Raw genomic sequence first — 25529 nt, forward strand, 5'->3', positions numbered from 1 at the left:
ACAATATATCGGAATTAACCATGCAATATGGGTCAGTTTTTGCTTTCTATCATATTATGTGCATTTTAGACAGAAGAGAGAAAAGAGATCACATATTGCAACCCTAGATTAGCTGCAGGCAAACGCTCACTGACCGGCTGTTGAAGAACCTGCTGGGAAAAGTCACTTCAAAACAGCCCTTGATGCGGACTTCAAAATATATTTACATAGAAGAGATGTCAGCTAAACCAAGAAGTCAGTATTTGTGACATTTCTGGTTCTCTTTGTACAATATAGATTATGGTACTGCATTTTCAAATCCTAAATTTAAATCTCGGAAAGTACTAAAGTAGACAACGTTGGCAGTTCCACAGACCTAAAAAAAGCTAGACTTAGGGAAGGGTTTAAATATATGATATCCCATTTTAGGGATTCTGTGACTGCTGTCTTCCACCACCCATACGGAAGACCTACTAAGACCAGGGGATGTTTGAATAGGGTACCTTGTTACGAGGCTTCATGGTACTACATTTATGGGCTACTTATAAATAGTAACATAGTAACATAGTTTTGAAGGCTGAAGGACGACCTTATGTCCATTTAGTTCAGCCTATTTTTAGTGCAGCTGTTCTGCATTGTTGATCCTGGGGAAGGCAAAAAACCCACAGAGTAGAAGCCAATTTTCTCCATAGGAAAAAAAAATTCCTTCCCCTAAGCTGGGTCAACCATCTACCTATAATATTGTGTTATTCGTAACCTTCCATACTGTTACTCACAAGAAAAGCATCCATTCCTTTCTTAAATTCATTCAGTGAGTTGGCCATCACCACTTCCTCAGGAAGAGAATTCCAGAGCCTCACTGCTCTTACCGTGAAGAACCCTCTTCTATGCTGGTGCACAAATTGTCTTTCCTCCAAACGAAGAGAATGTCCCCTTGTTCTTGTCACAGTCCTTGGTACAAACAGTTCATTGGAGAGATCTCTGTATTGCCCTCTGATATACTTGTACATATATATTAAGTCTCCCCTAAGTCTTCTCTTTTCTAGAGTAAATAGACCTAATTTTGATAACCTTTCTGGGTATTGTAGTGAACCAACTTCATTTATCATTTTAGTAGCCCGCCTTTGAACTCTTTCAAGTTCAGTAATGTCTTTCTTGAGCACCGGTGTCCAAAATTGCACACAATACTCCAAGTGTGGTCTGACGAGTGATTTGTACAGAGGGAGAATTATGTTTTCATCTCGTGTCCCCAGACCTCTTCTAATGCATCCCATGACCCTATTTGCTTTGGTGGCAGCTGCCTGACACTGGGCACTCCAATTTAGCTTCTTATTGACTAAGATGCCTAAGTCTTTTTCCATGTCTGATTTCCCCAGCAGTTTCCCATTTAGTAAGTAATTGTAGCATCTGTTTCTCCTTCCCATCTGCATAACCTTACACTTATCTGTGTTAAACCTCATTTGCCATTTTTCAGCCCAATTCTCCAATTTACTAAAAATCTGTCTGTAGTTGCAAACTGCCCTCCTTTGTGTTAACTACCTTACATAGTTTTGTATCATCTGCAAATACTGATATTTTACTGTGTAAGCCATCCACTAGATCATTAATAAATATATTAAATAGTAGGGGGCCCAATACAGAACCCTGTGGTACCCCACTAGTAACCCTGACCCAATCTGAGTATGCACCATTAATAACCACTCTTTGTTTTCTATCACTAAGCCAGCTACCTACCCATCTACACACATTTTCCCCTAGCCCAAGCTTTCTCATCTTACTTACCAATCATTTAAAAGGGTTTACCTCCAATAGAAGTGATGACAAATTTCATGGTCTGAAGGCAAAGTCCTGCACCAAGCACCACTCACATTCTCCTGTTGAGTAGGACACAACTTGTTTGTGGTGAAAGCTGAAGGAGCTGGGCCACAATGTTCTCAGGATCATTATACCCCCCACAAATAATAACGTTTTTGGAATACCAATTGAAGGGCAATTTTTGTAAGCTTACCTCCTACTGCTGCAAAAGGGGTTAACCAGGCACCAATATCAGGTCAGGGTGGAACCAACACCAATCAACCCCCATTGATTTCAGCTCCTGAACAACATAGTTCCTTTCAATACATAGCGGTAGCTAATGAAATATTCAAGAAAATAGTTACTGACCTGCAGTTCTCGGCAGTGGCCACTACATAATGAACGGAGTCATGCTCTTCAGCACCATTCAGTGTTTACATCCGGCCACTGCTGGAGCTGATGATCAGTAGGTGTGCCAGGTGACTATCAATCAGATATTGATGACCTATCTTATAATGATAAGTCATAGAATCATAGAATCATAGAATCGTAGAGTTGGAAGGGACCTCCTGGGCCATCTGGTCCAACCCCCTGCTCAAAGCAGGATTCGCTAAATCATCCCAGTCAGATGTCTGTCCAGCCTCTGTTTGAAGACTTCCATTGAAGGAGAACTCACCACTTCTCGTGGCAGCCTGTTCCACTCATTGATCACTCTAACTGTCAAAAAGTTTTTTCTAATATCTAATCTGTGTCTCCTCCCATTCAGTTTCATCCCATTGCTTCTAGTCTTTCCTTGTGCAAATGAGAATAAAGTTGATCCTTCTACAATGTGACAGCCCTTTAGATATTTATAGACAGCTATTAAGTCTCCTCTCAGTCTTCTCTTTTGCAAACTAAACATTCCCAAGTCAATATCATTTGCCCTGAAAACCCTTTTAGCTAAAGTATTGTATAATGTTTTATATTTATGAATACAACATGGTTTTAAGCAGACAAATTTCTCATTGAGGAGATCCAACAAATGCAGATAGTCTTACAGGTAATGAACCATTGGATAAAGAATACAAATTAGTTTTTTTTTAAAGCATCACCCATGGGTACTTATATTGTAAGTAGAATTGGCGCAAATTGATTTCCAATTGGATGGGAGCCCTGTGTCCTACTTTCTAGCATTAGTGGCTCCTCTTTTGATTATCAACCCTTATTATTATTATTATTTATTTATATATCACCATTAATTCCATGGTGCTGTACATTAGTTGGGGTTACATCAAAATGCAAATATCACTTACAGTAAACAAACTAAAAATGACAGACTGGTACAGAAGGAAGAGGACTCTGCCCTGCGGGCTTACATTCTGCAGGGTTATGGGGAAGGAGACAGTAGGTCGGGGGTTGCAGTAGCTCCAATGGTGTTGAAGTTGCCTTGTGGTCATTACAGGTTGTAAGCTTTTTTCAAGAGATGGGTTTTCAGGTCCCATTTGAAGGATCCAAATATGGTGGATAACCGGACATGTTGGGGCACAGAATTCCAGAGGATGGGGGATATTCGGGAGAAATCTTGGAGGCAATTGGGTGAGGAGCGAAGAAGCGTGGAGGAGAGAAGGAGGTCTTGGGAGGACCAGAGATTATGTGAGGGAAGATATTGAGAGATTAGTTCGGAAATATACGGAGGAGAAAGGTTATGGATGGCTTTGTAGGTCAGTGTTAGTAGTTTATGAAAAATGAGGATGAATGAACTCATGGAGATCAACATCCAACACTTCGGAGACACCATCACATGTTTCTCAATGCAGTGATTCTAGAGCAAAGCCCCCATCCCTTATGGGAAATATGCAAAAGTATGCAAAACACAAGCCGCAGAGACACCATCACATGTTTCTCAACGCAAGCAATGACTAGCCAGGTCTTTCCCCGGGAAGGAACAACCACGGGAAGGGCAGTCTTCGATGAAGGAAACCACCTATGCCAAAACATGGTATCCATCCACAGACAGCTGTTTCGGGGTATTGCCCCTCATCAGTGTGGAGTAGGTACAGAAGGAAGAGGACTCTGCCCTGCGGGCTTACATTCTACAGGGTTATGGGGAAGGAGACAATAGGTCAGGGGTTGCAGTAGCTCCGATGGTGTTGAAGTGGCCGTGTGGTCATTACAGGTTGTAAGCTTTTTTCAAGAGATGGGTTTTCAGCTCCCGTTTGAAGGATCCAAATATGGTGGATAACCGGACGTGTTGGGGCACAGAATTCCAGAGGATGGGGGATATTCGGGAGAAATCTTGGAGGCAATTGGGTGAGGAGCGAATAAGCGTGGAGGAGAGAAGGAGGTCTTGGGAGGACCAGAGATTATTTGAGGGAAGATATTGAGAGATTAGTTCGGAAATATACGGAGGAGAAAGGTTATGGATGGCTTTGTAGGTCAGTGTTAGTAGTTTAAACTGGATATGCTGGGAAATTGGGAGCCAGTGAAGGGTTTTTCAAAGAGGGGAAGCAGGAGTGTAGCGAGAAGATAGATTAAATAGTCGGGCAGCAGAGTTAAAGATGGACTGGAGGGGTGCGAGAGTGTTAGAAGATAGGCAAAAGAGGAGGATGTTGCAGTAGTCAAGGCGGGAGATGATTAAGGCATGCACAAGCATTTTGATAGAGTGAGGGTTGAGGAAAGGACGTATTCTGGAAATAGTTTTGAGCTGGAGGCGACAGGAGGTGGCAAGAGCTTGGATGTGCAGTTTGAAGGACAGGGCAGAGTCAAGGGTTACTCCGAGGCAGCGGATTACCGGGACAGGGCAAAATGTGAATTAATTTATTGTGATAGGTATATCAGGTAGGGAAGGTATGTGAGATGGCGGAAAGATAATTAGTTCAGATTTGTCCATATAGGGCTTGAGGAAGCAAGAAGAGAAGAAGGAGGATATGGCTGATAGACACTCTGGGATTCTGGACAGCAGAGGTTACATCTGGGCCATAGAGGTAGATCTGAGTGTCATTAGCATATAGATGGTACTGGAAGCCATAAGACTTTATGAGGTGTCCCAGGCCAAGGGTAAATATCGAGAAGAGAAGGGGTCCTAGGACAGAGCCTTGAGGAACACCAAGAAAGAGGGGGCAAGATGAAGAGGTAGTATGGGAGTAGGAAACGCTAAATGTGTGGTTGGTAAGGTATGAGGAAATCCAGGACAGGCAAGGTCTTTGACACCAAAGAAAGAGAGGATCTGTAGTAGGAGGCAGTGGTTAACTGTGTCAAAGGCCGAGGACAGGTCTAGAAGGAGGACTATTGAGAATTGTCTGTTAGCTTTGGCTGTAAGTAAGTCATTAGTAAGTTTGATCAGGGCAGTCTCAGTGGAATGGTGGGGCAGAAGCCAGATTGTAGGTTGTTGAAGAGCGAGTTAGATGCAAAGTGAGAGGAAAGTTCAGCGTGGATGTGCTGCTTAAGGTGTTTGAAAGGGAAGGTACCAGAAGTTAGTGATAGGTTGAAGAAATGGGTTAGGGATGGGATTAGTGTGGTGGTGAGGTTGGGGTGGAGGTGGGATGGGGTCAAGTGCACAAGTGGTGAGGTGTGATTTGGAGAGAAGATGAGCAAGCTCTCCTTCAGTGATTTTGGAGAGGGAAGTTATGGGGTTTGGGCATTGGTCTGGCATACAAAGGGATTGTGGTGGTCAGACAACAAAGACTTGCCTTGTTTGGTCTATCTTATTTTTGAAGTGCGTTGCAAAGTCCTCGGCAGATTTTAGGGAAGTCGGAGGGGACAGTGGCGGGTGGAGGAGGGAGTTAAAAGTGTTGACAACTGTTTGGGGTTGTGGGATAAGGAAGATGCAAGGGATGTAAAGTAGGCCTGTTTCACAGAGGTGAGAGCTGATTTGAGTGCGAGTGTTGCTTGTTTGAGTGCAGTGAAATTATCCTGTGAATGCATTTTCTTCCAACGCCGTTCTGCAATTCTGGATACTTGCCGAAGCTTTTTAGTGATGTGATTGTGCCAGGGTTGTCTATTAATTTGTCTCACTCTGCTACACCACAATGATGACATAGCACCAGGCCACCTAATCAAAAGAGGAGCTGAGGATGAAGTCAGGTAAGGTCCGGTTCTCATGGCTCCCGTGTGGCGGTAACATATTACCGATGTGGCCAATTACCTGGATCCTACCATTGAGGAATCATTCTTATTCTCATTTGCACATAGAAACACGAGAATCAATGGAATGAAGCTGAAGGGGAGAAGATACAGATTAGATATTAGAAAAAACTTTTTTGACGGTGAGGATGATCAACAGGAACAGGCGGCCACTAGATTTTGCGAGTTCTCCTTCAATGGAAGTCTTCAAACAGAGGCTGGACAGACATCTGTCTGAGATGATTGAGTGAATCCTGCATTGAGCAGGGGGTTGGACACGATGACCCTGGAGGTCCCTTCCATCTCTAACCTTCTATGCTTTGCACCATTTCTCACTGTAAATCATTGATCAGCCCATCAGTTGAATCTAGTCCAGTCCAATAAAAATAGGAAAAACGAGGTTTTTACAGTCTAAGCTGTAGAGCTATGTATGCATGGGTGGTCTTAATCTTTTCACGGCATTCGTTGTTTTTTTTTTAGCTTGTGAAAATGTTTAAAATGGTGTCACAGCACTTTATTATAGCCTATACGATAGGTAGTGTCCCGTTTCAGTGTTGCAGGAATTGCCGATGGAGCAAAAATGCCGCAAAATCCTAAAAGTAGGAAATATTTTCATATTTTGCAATATGATTTGTATGCATATCACGTATTTTCGCTATATTTCTGACTCGCGTTGATTGATATTTGTCCCCATTGAGTCTACCAGTGTCATGATAGATTCATAGTGTAAGGTAGCAGATTTGCTATAGGGGATGGGGAGATGATGTGTTGACCAGAGGTTCTCTAAGCTAATATTTCCCATTTATAAAACATTTTCAGATATCTCCGGGAACATATTTTCAGCACTGAAGATTCAGTTCACAGAATAACTGTTTAATTTCACCTTATGCTGTTAAATAAACAGGCTGGAAAAATTGGGTACAAGTTGACTCAATGCTTTGCATCGTGAAATTGTACATTTTCGTCCTGATATCGGAAACAGTCAGCTGTTCCTTCTAGACTCTGCTTCAAGGGAAAAAAATGAGATGATATTTGAAACCCTGTTTTCACTTGTGCGCTGTCATTTATCTCCTAGGTAGCACACGTCTACGGATATCTATAAAACTGCAGGAACTGAGCTGAGGCTAAAGAGCTGTTTGCGGAAAATGATAGGAATTTAATTTGTTTTTTTGGGGGGGGAACACATAGAAAGTGTGTGATACGGTCCCGCGAGTGACACAGAAGAGACTGACCATGTCATAAAAACTGAAATAACAATTATCGAAAAGAACAGGAAACTTTATCTTACAGCTGCCGCGAAGGGATATTTCATTATTACAATGTTCCGCTAATGGCAATAATGTTTTGCTGCAATATTATGGTAAAAGGAAAATTGAATAAAAATAAGAAAAAAAATATATAACTATTTAGATAAAAAAAAATATGACTGAACAAAATGGGTTTAAACAAGAAAGAAAGAGTAAAATTAGAAGTATTTTTTAGAGGGTCGGGAGTGAAAAATCTACAGTGATGATAAAAAGGTGTGAATGTGCCTAAAAGGGAATGGGTCACAGGAAAAAATGCTGTTAAGCTGTAGTTATGGGGTTAATCTGCAGGTTACTCGTGTTCTGAACCTGCACTGAGAGTCCCACTGCCAGGAGGAAATCAACTTTATTCCCCTCTGGCCAGAATTCGGGTTACTGTCATGGGGGTGATGCTGACACGGGGTTCAGTCACCGCTCTGTGTATAGAAAGCGCCAACTGCAACCACACCCCGGCACTGACTGACAGCCGGCCGTAAGGCTGACTCTGCTGTCAGTCAGTGCTAAGGGCGTGGTGAAGGCCGCTGCTCTCTATACACAAAGGGGTGACTGAACCTGCGCCAGCGTCACTCCTTTGACTGAGACCCAAACGCGTGTCAGGTTCTCTTTAAGCGTCTAAGGTAGGAATACACCTTGAAACCCCTTCCGCCATACGATGTACCAGTAGGGTACATTGGGTAAGGGTGTTGAGTGCGATCTTAGAAAATGGCGCCATAAATCACTTTCTTTTTCTTTTTTTTTTACAAACTTACATGTTTTTTACCTACTAAAACATAAAAAAATACAAGTTTGGTATCGCTGTAATGATACTGACCTGAAGAATTATCTTGCCAGGTAATTGTTACCACACAGTAAATCCCGTAAAAACTAAAAATATTGGGTTCTAACCATTTTGCCCCACTTATCTTTTTTTTCGTGGAAAAGGCAATTGTGAAATTACTATTAAGAGCTACAGTAGAGTCTCTCCGCTCATCTATACGGAAGAAGTTGCTCATCACAAAGACCGTGCAAGAGATATTATCTTTTTCTGACTCCAAGTTCATTGACCCCTTCAGGACATGGCAATTTATTGAGGGAGCTTTTGTGCATTCATTTTTGTGCTACTCTTCTTCCAAAAGCCATAATTTTTTTTCATTTTTCCATTCACATAGCTTTTGCTTTTTGCGGACAAGTTTTACTTTTGAGTGGCACCATTTATTTTACCGTATCATGTACTGAATAATGGGAAAATACTGCGAGTGCGTTGAATTGGTGAAAAACATGCATTTCTGACATTATTCTTTGGGTGTTGCTTTTATGGAGTTCTTTGTGCAGTAACAATGACTTGGAAACATAATTCTCCAAGTTACTGTACTACAATTACAGCAATACCAAACTTCTTTTTTTTCATTTAAGTGGTGAAATAAATTCTGAAGTTTGTAAAAAATAAAATAAATAATTTCGTTTGGGTCTCCATTTTCCCAAGAACCTTAACATTTTTAATTTTCTGCTTATGGAGCTGTGTGAGGGCTTTTTTTGTAACAGTTTCAGTGATATAATTTTAGGGTAGATATGTCATTTTTGATCACTTTTTATTGTATTTTGTTAGGTAAGTGTGTGTGACCAAAAAAAACGCAATTTTGGTGTTTTGATTTTTTTTTATTATAATATTAATCAGTGTTATATTATGATAGATTGGAGTTTTCCGGACACGGTGACACCAATATGGCTATTTAATAATCTATGTCTGTCGGATGGGAACCCTGTGAAACGCGTTCTACCTTACAGTTCTGGCCGTGGCTATTTGAGACAGATGATGGATATATATCATAGCCAGCACCAGTCTGTGAATGAAGCACAGCTGTTGAGCTTCCTCCACAAATGCTCACCCCAGCGGGGCCTGTACATAGTGACATACCAATAATAGTGGCATGCTATGTGGCTGTTATAAAGCCCATGAGCCCATCATCGCACGATCAACTGTATCGGCATCCTGGATCATTCTTCCCCAGTGTTTGATGACTCAGCACAGCAGGCATGATGACGTCACTGCATGGCGCATGCTGCGCTGAAATGTGGAGCGCTTCAGAACCCTCACTGAAGCGACCAGAGTAGCTAGGGACTGAGGAGGAGAGCTGAGTATTGTTTTTTTTTTTTGTTTAAATCGGTGAGTATATTGTGATGGTATTAATACTGTATGGTGGACTATGGGGAATGCATCATACTATATGGAACACTATATGGTGCTTTATACTGTATGGGGAACTACGGGGAGTGCATTATACTATATGAAGGACTATAGAGAGTGTATTACACTGTATAGATAACTATAGGGTACATTATACTATATGGAGGACTATGGCCAGTGTATTATACTATATGGAGGACTATGGTGAGTGCATTATACTATATGGACGACTGTGAGGTGCATTATACTATATGGATGACTATGGGAGACATTATACTATATTGAGGAATATGGTAATTGCATTATACTGTATGGAGGACTTTGGGAGACATTATACTATATTGAGGAATATGGTAAGTGCATTATACTGTATGGTGGACTATGGGGAGTGCATTAAACTATATGGAAAACTATGGGAAGTGCATTATATTGTATGAAAGACTAGGGGGTAAATTATACTATAAGAAGGACTATGGGGAGTGCATTATACCATATGGAGGACTGTGGGATAAATTATACTATATTGATGACTACGGGGAGATCATTATACTGTATGGAGAGAGCATTATATTATATCGAGGACTACGGAGAGTGCATTAAACTTTAGGTATAACTGTAGGTTGCATTATACTATATGGAAGACTATGGCCAGTGTATTATACTATATGGAGGACTATGGTGAGTGCATTATACTATATGGATGACTATGGGAGACATTATACTATATTGAGGAATATGGTAATTGCATTATACTGTATGGAGGACTATGGGAGACATTATACTATATTGAGGAATATGGTAAGTGCATTATACTGTATGGTGGACTATGGGGAGTGCATTAAACTATATGGAAAACTATGGGAAGTGCATTATATTGTATGAAAGACTAGGGGGTAAATTATACTATAAGAAGGACTATGGGGAGTGCATTATACCATATGGAGGACTGTGGGATAAATTATACTATATTGATGACTACGGGGAGATCATTATACTGTATGGAGAGAGCATTATATTATATCGAGGACTACGGAGAGTGCATTAAACTTTAGGTATAACTGTAGGGTGCATTATACTATATGGAGGACTATGGCGAGTGCATTATACTATCTGGAGGACTATGGGGTGCATTATATACTGATCAAAAAAATAATGGGAACCCTTAAACAACATAGTGTAACTCCAAGTCAATCACTCTAATGTGAAATCAACCTGTCCAGTTATGAAGCAACACTGATTGTGAATCAATTTCTCCTGTTGTTGTGCCAATGGAACAGACAACAGGTAGAAATTATAGGCAATTAGTAAGACACCCCACATAAAGGAGTGGTTCTGCAGGTGGTGCCCGCAGACCATTTCTTTGATCTCATCCTTTTTGGTGGTTGTTTTGGTCACTTTTGCATTTTGTCATTGCTCTCACCCCTAGAGATACACTAGTATGAGACAGTGTCTACAGTAGAACCCACGAAGTTTCTCAGGTAGTGCAGCTGTTCCAAGATGACACATCAATGTGAGCTGTGACAATAAGGATAGCTGTGTCTGTCAGTACAGCCTTTAGGAGACAGGCCAGTACACCAGGAGACATAGAGGGGGCTTTAGGAGGGCAACAACCCAGCAGCAGGACTGCTACCTTTGTGCAAAGAGGAACAGGGGGAGCAGTGCCGGAACCCTGAAAAATGACCTCCAGCAGGCCACTAGCATCCACGTGTCTGCTCAAACTGTCAGAAACAGACTCCATGAGGGTGGTATTAGGGCCCAGCGTCCACAAGTGGATGTTGCCTGCAGCATCCTACAGCAAAACCATTTTAGTAGTCGGTCAGTAATGGTGTGGGGAGGTATTTCTTTGGAGGGCCGCACAGCCCTCCATATGCTAGCCAGAGGTGCCCTGACTGCCATTAGGTACCGGGATGAGATCCTCAGACCTATTGTCAGACCATATGTAGGTGCAATTGGCCCTGGGTTCCTTCTGGTGCAGGACAATGCTAGGCATCACATGGCTGAAGTGTGTCAGAAGATCCTGCATGATGAAGGCATTGATGCTATGGACTGACCTGCCTGTTCCCCAGTCCTGAATCCAATTGCGCACATTTGGGACATCATGTCTTGTTCCATCTACCAACAGCACTTTGCACCACAGACTGCCCAGGAGTTGACTGATGATTTAATCAAGATCTGGGAGGAGAACCTTCAGGAGAATATCCGCCACCTCATCAGGACCATGCCCAGGTGCTGTAGGGAGGCCATACAAGGCACGTGGAGGCCACACACACTACTGAGCATCATTTCCTTGTCTTGAGGCATTTCCACTGTAGTTGGATCAGCCTGTAATTTGATTTTCCACTTTGCTTTTGAGTATCATTCAAAATGCAGACCTCCATGGGATATTAATTTTGATTTACATTTTTATGTTATATTGTTCTCAACGCATTCCACCATGTAATGAATAAAGATTTGAAACTGAAATATTTAATTCAGTGATATCTAAGATGTGGTATATTAGTGTTCCCTTTATTTTTTTGAGCAGTATACTATATGGAGGGCTATAAGGGGCATTATACTAAATGGAGAACTATGGGAAGTGCATTATACTATATGGAGGACTATGGGGGTGCATTATACTATATGGAGGACTATGAACAGTGCATTATACTGTATGGATGACTATGAGGAGTGCATTATACCATATGGAGGATTATGGCGAGTACGTTATACTATATGGAGGATTATGGGGATTGCATTATACTATATGGAGGACTACAGGGGGTACATTATACTATATAGAGGGTTATGAGGAGTGCATTATACTATATGGAGGACTATGGGGGAGTGCATTATACTATATGGAGGACTATGGGAATTGTATTATACTATATGGAGGATTATGGGGATTGCATTATATTGTTTGGAGGACTATGGGGTGCATTCTACTATATGGAGGACTATTGGGAGTGCTTTATACTATATGGAGGACTATTGGGAGTGTATTATGCTATATGGAGGTCACCTTAAATTTTCTTTACTGACAGGGCAAAAAAGTGCCCTATTTTTATGGACTGTCTGGGAACTTCTGGACGTTTGGCAACCTGTCGGCAGCACATTTCCTGTTTACACCAAGCAAAGTGCTGACGGGAACAATGATATTTGTTTCAGCATAAACTATGCAATCACCTGATGGACGGTTAGAATAATTGACAGAAAATGGCCGCAGTGATGTTTCAAGCAATTTGGTTCATCCTTAAGAATATTCACCAACTGAACACAATATGAAATGTTATACTCATACGGTATGTGAAGATGGTGCTCTCTTCTGAACAATGGCCCTATGTACATTGATGTGCTGTTATTCATGATGACTATAAGACAAATTAGAAATTGTGGTTTAGAAGTGACCAACGCGAACTCTGTTTGTGGTCTACCACCTATTACTAGATCCTGTCATTTTTCTGGTAATATCTAAAGATAGCTTCTTTGGGTTTTTTTCCGATGAATAGCCAGCCAGTGTTTCCCAACATATTAGACTGGCAGCTAAACCTGTCGATATTAGCAGGTTTGGACTGCATTAGTCTAATGTGTATGGGCAACTTGCTAGCAAAATGCAACTCTTCCTTTGGTGAACCAAGCCTTTCCATATAGTACCTTTTTTTTAATGAGCGGCACGTAAAAATTGTTATAAATTTACAGCCAACAGCTGCTGAATGTAAAGAAGCAGTGACTTCGTAAAAATATCAACTAAATGAAAAATCTTCAGCGTGAGAAGATGAGAAGAGGGAGAGGTGACTTACAAGTTGCTGATGGACGTGTAACGTTTAACCTCCTCATAGTACAAGGAAACTCTTGTGTGCAGGATATGTCAGGATGCTCATTCCTAGACAAGTTTCACACTGAGCAGAGTTCACACATTCGTTGGGACAAAAAGGAGTTTCAAGAATCAGTTTTTCCAAGGAAAGTGTTGATGCACAGGTTACATGTTCATCACTGATCAGTAGTTACGCTTCACAACTTCAACCCCTTAAGTGGAAGTGACCATACTCCCAGGGATTTAGGGATTACATATAGATTCCTTAGGATAGGCCATTGATGCGTGAGTTTCCAACCTGCTTGAGGCTCACCACTCACTGTGGAGGACTGAATGCTACAGTCCATAAGAAAGAAGACGCGATTCAGTAAAGATACTGCAGTAATCATTAAAAAAGCACTCCCATCCAAGTTTGTATCCTCTTAATATATTGCAATCATCATATTATATGGCACTGTGTACTTACAATTGCTCATTTTGCCTTTCTACCCAGATAATTCTTCTCTTTTCCATCATGTGAATAAAAACAGACTGAATCCTTCTAAGCTCTATGTAGTAACAGGAGGTCAATTTTCCCTGCATGAGTCATGAGTCACTGCAAAAGTCCCTGGCAGGGGGAGGAGTTGAATAGGGGGATGACTCATGCAGGGAAAAGAGACTTCCTGTTTCTACATAGAGCAGAGAAAAGAGAAGAATTAACTGGGTATAAAAGGCAAAAGGAGCTATTGTAAGTACACAGTGCTGTATAATATGATAACTGCAATAATTACTTAGGGGATAAAAACTTGATGAGAGGAGGAGAGCTTCTTTAAGTGAGTCCCAAGAGTCAAAACCCCACCAATCATAACATACCTCTATCCTAAGGAGAGACTATCAATGCAAAATCTCCCAAATTATGACTTATTATGCATGTTTTTTTCATTTTACATGGTTGTGAAATATTCATTTTGCTCACTGAATTTGTTTCCAAAGATGGGTCTTGATACATGATATTACTTCTATGGAAATTGTGAGGGAGAGCAGTGCCACATGTTTCTGAGTTTTCCTTGGGAAATGTCAGGCTGATGAAATATTGTTACTAATCATGAGCTGTAATATTAACTAATAATATAGATTGATTTTATGTATGTTAGGGTTTTTTATATTTTAACCTTGAAAATTTGCTTTAATTAAAATAGGTTTTAATTGTATCACAGTAATGTAAAGGAACACTCTGTGCAAGACTAGTACATTATGCTTACTGCAGGGCCTCAGGGGCGGGGCATGACAAAGGGTTGACAAATCATCTAATAGAGAATCTGTGTATAGCTCCACCCCCGAAGAGCCTGCACTAGGCATAACACAGTTTGCACAGAGTGTATGAAGACTATTCAAAGTTGTATCTATATTAAATGGTACATTTGTGAAAAGCATGAATAGATCGGTTTTGAGAAAAAAAAAACTATTGATTGTATTTGCAAAATTATTCGTAATTTCATTGGCGCATACAGTTTTAAAAATGGCGGCATTTGCACTACATGGATAACAACTACTCAAGATGACACCACAGTTCACTTATATTAATCACTTCACAGGGCAGGTCTTCCATGACAAGGAAGACCTTTGCAACTAGTGGAAATGATGATGGGTTGAGGGTGGGAGGGATGAAAATGGGATTTGTTGTTCTTGATGTTTTTTTAACTGGTGTTCTGTGGTGATGTGGTGATGTGGCGTAATTTTATACTGCAGTGGATTTAGTGATGTGCCGTGCTGTGGAGTCACAGTGGACTGTGTTTCCATTTCTGTGATTTGAAGGCCATCCTTTATTGCAGCACCGGTAGATTAAAATATATTCCAATAGATTATTATTTTTGAGCATTTTTATTGACAATTGAGTATTTTTACATTTTATTTCACCAGCAGTGAATTTATTGAAAATTGAAAATAAAAAATGTAAAATTTGAGGATGGAGGATATCACCAAGCAGGAAAGAATAGGTTTGCAGATTATAATTTTTTTCTTGTTAATAACATTGACCATATCATTATTAAGGACACATTTAGTTTGACAGACTAGTCTTAATGAAGTGAACACTGGAGTAAGATGTGCCAAATGTATTGAATTTGGCGTATATTTCAATTGCCATGTACCACCACCAAAAATGGTATTTAAGTCAGGGACTGGAGTACATTTCTGTCATAATTTTCACCACTATGTGGAGTAAACTATGGTGAATCTGACAGGCGTCCTTCTCCATGCCCAATCCCATTCACACTCCACCCAGATTTTAAAAAGTGAGCGGATTTGGCCAATAGTGGCTTACAAAAAAAAACCAAAAGTCATAATAAATTGGCACAACTTTAAGGTGAACAAAATTTTGAAGATATTTTACGATGTTTTACGCCAGAATTCTGGATGAATCGGGGCCATAATGTTCTGCCACCCATTTTTTTTGTATAGCAGTTCCAAAAGTATTGTATAGTAAGAACTTTCAAACTAGTCTATCAAAAATGTTATGCTTTTACACATGTTCAGGACTTCTCCCAACTTTTAATTTTCATCCATATTATGTCACCAGATAGTTGTCTCAAAAACTCTGACAGTTGGTGAAGCATCTACTCCGCTATGGACTTCTTGATCCACATCTCATAGATTTCACAATCAGTAATGCCTGAAGCACAACCAATTTAAGAATAACTCTAGGCACTGGCAGACACAAACATATAAAAACAGTGCAAGATCAATATATGGGCCCTTTCCAATCAAATAGCTCATCATAATGCAAAGTTCCACCTACTTTGGAGGTGGAAATGGGCCTCCTTCCCTCTTGGGCCCCCATGCAACTTCACAGGTTGCACCAATGATATACTGTAATCTTCCTTGAGTTTACAGTTATTGCCAAGAGGTTTTCCTTTATTGAAGATTTATGTGATCCAAAACCTTGGGCCACACATTCAGACTTGATTGTATAAGTATTCCATGTTTTGAGAGATCTTCTTGTTCTCCAAATTTTCCAACCAAGTAAAAAAAGATTCACAACTGATATCTTTCTGCTTATGACTAATAAATAAACAAAAATGATAACCAATTCTCAAAAATACATTTTGAAATCCACTTATCAAATTTAGTAGCAGCCATAGCTTAACGGCTATCTCCAACTTATCTTCAACTTCTGTTATATATTCATTCATTGTGAAGAACAATTCGACGAATCAATTCTCAAAGTGGCCATAATTGGACAGCTATATCAAAAACTCTAATGGTTGAACCGGTAGAACTTTAAAATTGAGATTTTCTTTTCTTCTGAAATAATTTTGTTTACAGAAAACCTGCAACAATTGAATTGTAACCTTTGAAAGCTGCCATAGATTTGCACTATTTCAGCAACGCTGAGGTTAAGGAAAACACTCCCATACACAGGAGCGCTCGCTTGGTCGAGCACTCCTTTGATCTCTATGAGAAAGCCGCCAATTAACACATTGGCCAGCAGCTTATCTCAGGGAGATCGATGCAATTCCACAATCAGACATGTCCGATCATCATCTCTCCTGACCATCAGCCAGCTGGCTCTCCCATACACCATCAGCCGAACCCGTCAATAATGGTTGGTGAGACAGCTGTCCAATTTTGGACTTCCCATATGTCAGTGAACACTATATGGATTAGATTAGGTTAGTTGTCTACTTTTTTTAAAAGATACTTGGTAGAGATGAGCGAATCTCTTCACACACGGTCTACGTCAGTGCTCATTGGCCCTGGACAGGAGCTGGACAAATTTCCTTTCCCAATTGATCCAACGCTTGGGTTGTGATTTGCCAAGCTGTCATGACGTCACCCATACACCATGTGCCACACAAATTACATAACGCCAGGCTGACGACTGAAATGGTGCTTTGTTTAATCCAGAATCTAAGGAAATTTATACAGCTTCTGTCCACGGCCTGAGAGCACTGACCGGTACCGTTGTTCGGGATTGCCAAAAGCAATCCGCTTAGCTCTAGTCTTTAGTTCAAAAGCTTTCATTTCTTTCCATTAGATGTGGTCATTATCTATCTTGTCCACAAATCAATTTGCTTCTAGTATTTAACTTGAACCATATATTCAGAACATGTATGGCCAGCACACCACTCATTGATAAATAACCATGCTACTTTTCTCCAGGACTAATAATGTAATTAGTAGCTTCTACATTTGAAAAAAAACAAGTAGCACTATAACTCTTTCTCACAGCTTGTATTGTTCAGCACGGCCTGAAATGAGCCGAGCCGAATGACAAATAGACCCCAACAAATGCCAATACTTTCCTCATTTGTTTTTAATAAGGCTGGCACTGGCTTTGGCATCTGAGCCGGTGATACATAGCTCACTGTTTCCTTTGTGAAAGTGCACTGCATCCTGTTTTGTAGGTTGCATAAAATTTTGAAAGACACAGCGGAGAAATAGAAAAGCTAAAGATGGGCCAGCAATAACTAAAACAGGCCAAGAAAAAGAGGGCAGGAAACGTTGCAGGTCAATGTGGTTATCTTCAGCCGGATAATTAATCTTAGACTCCGATCCCACCCCAAAAAATGCAGAAAACAGTCAATGCAATTAGCCACGAGGGAAGACTCTTACAAAACATGTTACGCGTGCAGGCAATTTCTCATTTGCAAACCATAATTAATTTGATGTTTAGATTAATTTCTTATGTTCTCCCAAAGGTGCAATGAAGGCATTTTTCCGTTACAATGAAGTTGATGGCTTATTGGGAAAATAAATCTAAATGACAGTTATGCTACTGACATTAACCAAGACTTTAACACTGGCCAAACAGACTCTAAACAATATATAAAAAGTATATAAAATTAGTATCATGTTCAGTAACTTATTGCTGATTTTTTTGTAGTTCAAACCATTTAAGGCAAAAAAAAAACCAGATTATACACTCGTAATTATGTTATAATCAATTGAACTATTTAGAAACCAGTAAAAAGAAACAGTTGACACAAAGGAGAAATTAAATTATGAGGATTATCCTACTAATATGAATTATAATCGCAAATTACTTTATGGAATCAAACGTCAAGAATTTGATTTGTTTGCTTCCTCGCTTAGAAGTAGATCAAATTAAAAAGTAAAATACTAAAGTAAGAAATAATTCCACGCACCCAATAGTGTCGCTGTTGACAATTGTTTCAGAAATGTCTTTTTGATGTATTAAGTCCATTCTAAAATTCTTGATTTGGCCATTACTTGCCAATCCACCACACACCAAAAATATAATTCCGTCACCCTTGTTTCCAAAGAACAATCCCAGAAGAATATCAAAGTTCACAAAATATTCCAGAATCAAATTAGAAACCTTAGTAATAAGCAAGATATTTGTTCAAAAAATTAACTACCACTACACTTGAAGGGGATATCCGGGACTTTAAGAGAAAAAAAATGTGCTTAAGCACTAACTAACAGGCATGTAGTTGCTAACAGAGACACCTACCTGTCTGTTGTACCTTGCATCGGTCATTGACACCTCCTGCCAGAGATTTAGTTGCCTAAAGCACTAACAGGCAGGTAGTTGCTACCTACCTGCCTGTTGCGCCCGGCGCCATTCTGCGATGGCTCAGAATGGTCACAGACTTCCGCTGGCATCAAGTCAACAGAGCAGCAGTTTTTTTTCCTGTTCACAGGTCAGGACAACTGGTGTCATGCTGATTGACAGTCGGCTTCCCCCAGTTAGGCAGTGGAGAGCCAGTTGTCAATCAGCATGACACCAGTAGTCCCACCCAGTCAACAGGAAAAGAAACTACCTGTCTGTTGACTTGACGACAGCAGAAGTCTGTGACCGTTCTGTGCCATCGCAGAACGGCGCCGGGCACAACAGGCAGGTAGGTAGCAACTACCTGCCTGTTAGTGCATAGGCACTTTTTTTGATTTTAAAATACCGGATATCACCATGAAATATTTTTAGTCTGAGCAGCCTCATCCTGACATTGAGCATACCACTTTTGATCTACCATATTCCATTTTAAATTCCCATTCGACAACCAAAACCATTTTTACAACAATATTAAACCATTGTCAAAGTTCTCATAAATGTACAAGCCACGAGGATCTTATGGAAAAAAAATGGCAAAATTACCAACTTCAGACTGATGGACCGCTGGTGATATTAGTTGCATAAGTTCACCATCTCTAGTAGAAAATGAAAGTTTTATCGACAATAGTTTAGATGAGAGTAGCCATATAGAAAAAAAAGTATCTTCTTATTATAAGTATACCATAAGTAAACTTAAGACATTATTATTACCACTGAGTGGAACCAATCCCTTGAGGATCATACCCTGTTTGCTGCAGTCTAAATGCTTAAACATTGCTTCGTGTGGCCCATCGCAGAGCAAACAGAATTGCCAACAGGTGTATTGGCAGCACAGAAATAAGAGAAATTCAGTTATTTTTCAGAGTAATGATTAAAAGGAATCAATGTCTTCAGTGGGTAACTTTGGAGCTTGTGTGCAGGTGTCTCTTGTTCGTTAAAAGAGAAATCAGGCAGAAACCCTTGGCTGAACAATCTGGTGCAGGTTAGAAGGCCAAGAACTACTCCATGCGGAAAATATACCTTCCACTGTGCCAAATGGTTAAAAGTAAATTTTTGATAACTTCCCTCACAGTCTGCTAAGACTTATTATGAGTTTTCTCCACTGCCTGTGTTTTAACGTGTGAAGCGTATTAATTACACAGATAGTGAAAGTTAATTCTACATTATTGAAAAAGGTGCCACAAGAAAAACTAAAGCTCTCCGAGCAGATGCTGATGGGACCCCATTCTGTTTTTGCTACATGGCTTGTTACCTTTTTAGTTATGATACAGATGTCATAGGTTAGTGGACCTATAGTCAGCCGATACAGCTCCATAGATTGGGTTCATCCTGAACCCACTCAATGCAGAACTAAGAGAAGAGCATAGAAAGGATCCCCCAAAGAGCCCCGTCACTGCCTAATATCCATATGCACAGAATGCAAAATTTTCTTAGTGGTGGCAGATGACAGAGGTACATGTGTCCTCCAGTAATGTACTCTTGATTATAAACCATAGCCATAACTCAGCTACTTTCCCTCTGGGCAAAGGTTCAGGCTGTGACCATAGTCCTATATCTAGATTCCCAGGGCAAGGCAAACTACCTTGATGATGCAGCATTGGAACTCAGCACTTGATGCCCCTGCCTCCCAGAGCTTTTATAAATTTACCTTTACCATAAGCTTCAAAAAAGTTAGAGGTTTTTTCAAGTACACGTGTATCAAAGCTGAAGTTAACATTTAGTTGTCCTCTGCATCACTTTCGAATTATTTCTTGTTGGATTGAAAAATGTGCTTTCAGACATCTTCATATAGAACCTATTAATAATTTAAAGGGGTTATTCCACAATTACGACTAACAACCTAACCACAGAATGGGTGATAAGTGTCTAGTCAGTGAATTTCCAGTACTGGTACCCACACTGATCACAAGAATGCCCAATCATTGGTCACACTGCTTTCATTGTCTATAATTAGCGATGATGACCGAGTACTGGCTAGGTGAAGGGTTGACATTGTGAGACAATTCCTTTAATGGTTTGGGACAATTCCTGAACCTCTCACTTCCTAAAATAAATTGAGTTGAATACCTTGTGGAAAAATCCCTGAGCTCCCTTGATTCTGCCGCCCCTTTCCGTTTTAAGATGTCACTCTATTGCAGAGATATTCCAATTTGTTTCTTCTGGAGCACGATATGTGAAATCTCTGCTTGTACTTCAACTGGGTGTTTCTTCAGAGTGTCCTCTGGGGACAAGTGCTTTCACCTCTCCTGTGGTTTCACATTAGTGTTTTTGTGCTCAGCGTTTGCGGCACATCCATGCGCATGCGTCATGCGCCCCTATCTTTAACATGGGGGATGCATGGTCTTGCGTTTGCACACGTCCGTATGCATTTTCGTGCGCATGCGTTTTTTAGTCGTGTGCGTCTTTGCACTCCAGACGCAACGTGTTGCATTTTTGGGTGCGCCGAAATTTGTCAAAAACGCATGCGCATGCTTGCGCGTGGAATGCGACAAAAACCGCATAACAGTCTATGGGAACGCAGGCGTGCGCATGGAAATGCGCACGCCTGCATTTTGATGAACATGCATTATTATCGTAAAAATGTGTAGAACGAATGTGCCTAAAAAACGCAAACGCATGCAAAAACGCATGATGCGTTTTTTGCATGCGTTACTATTGCACATGATGTGCTGCGCATAAAAGCGCTAATGTGAAACCAGCCTAATTATACACAGTGCCAATCACAGCTCATCAGCTTATCTAGCAGTCTCAGACACTGCTGAGCTGTGATTGGAAGCATCTGCGTGGGAGGGGTGAAAGAACTTAAAAAGATTTTAATGATACACCCAGTTGCACTATCAGTAAAAATTTCACATATTGTGGTCCAGAATAAACAAATGTGAATATCTCTGCAGTGGAGCGACAGGTAGCAAAACGGAACAGAGCGGCAGAATCAGGGGATCTTGGTGATTTTTACAACATATTTAGCAAGTGAAGGGTCCTCTTTAAGGATAATGGTATCATTACAGGACACAATATAAATGGCCAATATTATGAAATTAAATATCTTAACAGTGACTTTATCCATCTCATATAGGCAACCCCAGTCTAAAGTTTGGGACCCCATCTGTGAGTTGAGCTGCTTGGACCCTTGGAGTACTATTCTTGTATTGCAGGGATAGCCGTTCACCTGAACGTCTGCCTTATAACACATAATTTTTAGTAACAATTGCTACATGAAAATATCTAGTGGCACGCTAATCTGAAAGTGGCCTTCTTAGAGGAGACATTTAATGCCTATAAAAGAAAAGGATCCCATTAACCCTACTAAATACATGAAATTATAGATTTTAGCTATGAAAACCCATTTACCTCAGTGGCAGTTTTCTATTTAAGAACAAGTAACATTATTGTCAGTAGAGTTGGCCGTATACATCCATCTCTATTCTTACTTCTTCACTTGTAGACTTTAGACTTCTTTATCGGAAGTTTCGGAAGAAAGCGTCTCGTAATTTTTTCATAGTCATTGATTTTTGATTGAGGCTGGATATGATTAATATTGGTTAATTTGAATAGTAAAAATGTAAAAAAAAAGAGCAGAATAAGAATTATGGTACAGTCTCTGGAGAAAACATTGCATATTGTTCACAAGTTCATCCTATATAATTTTAACATGTGTTTCTTCCTTTTGTTGATTGTAAATTACTGAGAGGTTGACAATTTTAGATTTGTTGATAAATTTATCTTAATCATGGGTGCTGCTTTGTAGGATATGCACAAAGTATTATAGTTTATCCATCTCTCATCTATCTATATTCCTCCCCATGGTCATTCTTAATGGTATCGCTCTATGTGTATCGTCCCCGGTAGCCTTCGGCTTGTTAAGCCCCCACATTGCTTCATGTTTTGACAGGTTTTGTGAGTTTTGACAATCCTGCCAGTGCCCAGGCTGCCATACAGGCTATGAATGGCTTTCAAATTGGCATGAAGAGGCTTAAAGTGCAACTGAAGAGGCCGAAAGATGCCAACCGCCCTTACTGAGACATTTCAGGAGCCGCGGAAAACAAGGACTAGCACAGGTAGGTAACCATGAAAATACTGGAAAAAGAAGCATAAAACAAGTTTAAATATGACCTTTATTGGGTAAACAGATTGTGCGCTGTCCATTCACGGTTGCTGAAACACTCAAAGGATATTGTAATCTACATGGTAGTCCTACGTGTTACTCCTAAGAGTTCTAATAAAGGGGTTGTCCACTACTTGGAAAGTTTGCCCTCTAAAGCGAAAACAGCATATGCTCACCTCCTGGACAGATGCCATTCCAGTGTTGTTGGAATTGTGTCAGGTCAACATTGTTATGTCACAGAAGCGCTGCAGCTTATCAGCAGCTGATGGGCTGCAGTGCGCACCCTTCCAAACGATGAAACAATTTTGGATGAGTGAGGAAAGTGTGAGTGTTGCAGCCCATCAGTAGCGGCTGATAGACTGTAGCACTCAAGTAAAATAACAATGTCACGCAGGTGCTGGAAGACACAGTGCTAACATCGGTGGAATGGTGCCTGCCCGCAAGGTGAGTATGTGCTACTTTTATTTTACATGACTCTCTGTTTCTTTAAAGAATGGTTGTCCAAATAGTGGACAACTCATTTAATAACTACTGACTGAAATGGTAACATGAATAGGGTTAGCAATCCAGACAGAATTGGCATTGAATTGAAGACAGAGAAGAGGCATTCAAGCTTCACCGACTGTAGACCATGTCTGTCTCATATTACCACATTTACTATTTTTTTTTGTTAAAAACTATATTTTTGTAAAGACCCTCTTCAACATAGTACAACCTACATAAACTCTTCCTGAGTGTTTACTAGAAAATAGTTTTTGTACTGGTGACTGGAGCACCAGAAGACACGAAGCTGGAAAACCTTAATGGAAATTGTGTAACAGGGCCCCCACCATTTATAACTTTGGTTGAGAGTTTGAAGAAAAAAATGTGAGATTCAGGGTTACGCGAAGGGTGCTCTGCCTTTTGGGCCTACATCTACAACATAAGATACCGAGGAAATGAATTTATAGGTCTACGTCCAAAAGAGAGACCAGACTTTATTTTTGTCTGGTGCCTACAGGATCTCACACATTTATGTCCTCTGCTTGGTTTGGACCTCACTCAGTTGATATATCTCAGTAAACAAAAGCTGCCATAGATTGTTATATTCCTTGTTACAATAGTGTTCCACCTATCTTTTATGAAGAATCACCAAATGGGACCACTTATGATCTAGATTATCGACATCTCATTTTGCTTGAATTTTAAAGTGAAGGCGGCTAACTAGTTTGGATCAGCTCTGTATCTGCTTCTGGTGGTTGACTTTGGAGGTTTCTGGGACTGAGTCCCCAAATGATCAGCAGATTAGCTTGGAGTAACGCATGGTGTTGGCTTGTTTTATGAGTGGTACTGTGATCATTCCAAATATGTTCCTTCTTTTGTGGAATGGAAAAGCTGACATTTTGGCCATGCGTGGTCTTTTTTAACTCAGTATTTTGGATATTTTGAGGCCTTTCTATCATTTTATATTTCCTTTTGGGAATCAGTTGACCCTCTGGACTGGTCATATAAAAGGTTCTTGTGACATATTGATTTATGGCACCATAATTTCGATACTGATCTTCATATGAGTAGGCTTACACAGCCAATTTCCTCACATTCGATAAAAACGAGTCCATTATTCTGATCAAAGTTTGATCAGAAATTGATCAGAGTGTCATCAGTTTTTCTCAGCTGTAGAGAGAAAAAAAAATTCTCCACCATCTTCATTCTGTCAGTCAGTCTTCATTCTGTCAGTGAGTGAAAATTGGACCGCACTATGATGTCATCTGAATGCAGTCCGAATTTTTTTTCATGGAGCCATAGACTTGAATTGCCAATTTTGATCCTATACTTGTATCAAAATTGGACACGTCTCTGATATTTTTAAGCAGATCACTCGGTTTGGGAAAAAAATCGGACATATGCACAACCCCATAGAATATCATAGGTACAATTGCTATTCGTGGAAACCATGGATAACACTCGTAGGAGAAAATTGGTCATGTACATGAGCCCTATCATCACATATGGAACACGAAACACAAGAAACTGTAAACTTGACTTTTTTTATGACCAAGAATTGGCCAGAATGAATTTCGTAGAAGGTGTCATCCCACTAATGAAAACTCTTTATTGTGGAATAGTTATTGCCCTTTTAGCGGGTTGGGATTGAAGGAGGGGGTCATTAACTTACAAATTTGTGTACTAAGCTTTTCTTTCAGAAAACAAAATGCTGGCAGGCCATTTTGGTGACAGTGCATCTCTCTTCCTTTAAATGACACTTTAAATAACGTTAAAGACTGATGGACCAGCGCTCTCAGGAAATTCAGATTGCTGCTTTAAGACTGCGCCGGGAAAAGCTAGCGCCTTGAAAAAGACATATGGAGAAATAAAGGGAGACAATTAAGAAATCCACCATCTAAATCACAGCTGACATGATAGATTCTTTAAATATAACTGTGTTTGAGTTCGAGTCAGCATTGTGTGCAGTTTGGAGAAGATAGATGAGGGAATCTGGGCTGCTAATTTGAGCCTAAGTGATGAACACAAGTTCTCCTTCTATGGCATTATCTCCAGTTAGCTTCTTAACCCATTCAAAGCTCATAGAAAAATACTCTACAGCTATGTACTCAAGGTCTTTTTTTTCTATTTTTAAATCCGATAGTTAATTTATGTAATCATGATTCATTATTTTGTTTCTCCTTAAATTAAGATGATGGAATTTTTTACTAAAGAAAATGTAAATTAAAAAATTGCTTTTGCAATTCACT

At 40.1% G+C, this 25529-nt stretch overlaps 1 protein-coding gene across 13 annotated transcripts in view; it reads left to right on the top strand.

Annotated features, from left to right (window-relative positions):
* CELF4 (CUGBP Elav-like family member 4) overlaps positions 1–25529 on the top strand; it is a 1497717-nt gene that overhangs the window by 1433633 nt on the left and 38555 nt on the right. For 11 of the 13 annotated variants that reach the window (XR_012234844.1, XM_073589788.1, XM_073589790.1 and 8 more), the window contains one exon: positions 22585–22750. The exons of the other annotated variants lie outside the window; for them this stretch is intronic. Coding sequence is in view for 10 of the 11 variants with exons in the window: in XM_073589788.1 (XP_073445889.1) it covers positions 22585–22712 (128 nt within the window). In the remaining variant the exon portion in view is untranslated. The remainder of the gene's footprint in view (positions 1–22584; positions 22751–25529) is intronic. 13 annotated transcript variants of the gene reach the window in all.

The sequence above is a fragment of the Dendrobates tinctorius genome, unplaced genomic scaffold (genome assembly GCF_039654945.1).
Source record: "Dendrobates tinctorius isolate UK_male_01 unplaced genomic scaffold, ASM3965494v1 ptg000113l, whole genome shotgun sequence".
Lineage (NCBI taxonomy): Eukaryota > Metazoa > Chordata > Amphibia > Anura > Dendrobatidae > Dendrobates > Dendrobates tinctorius.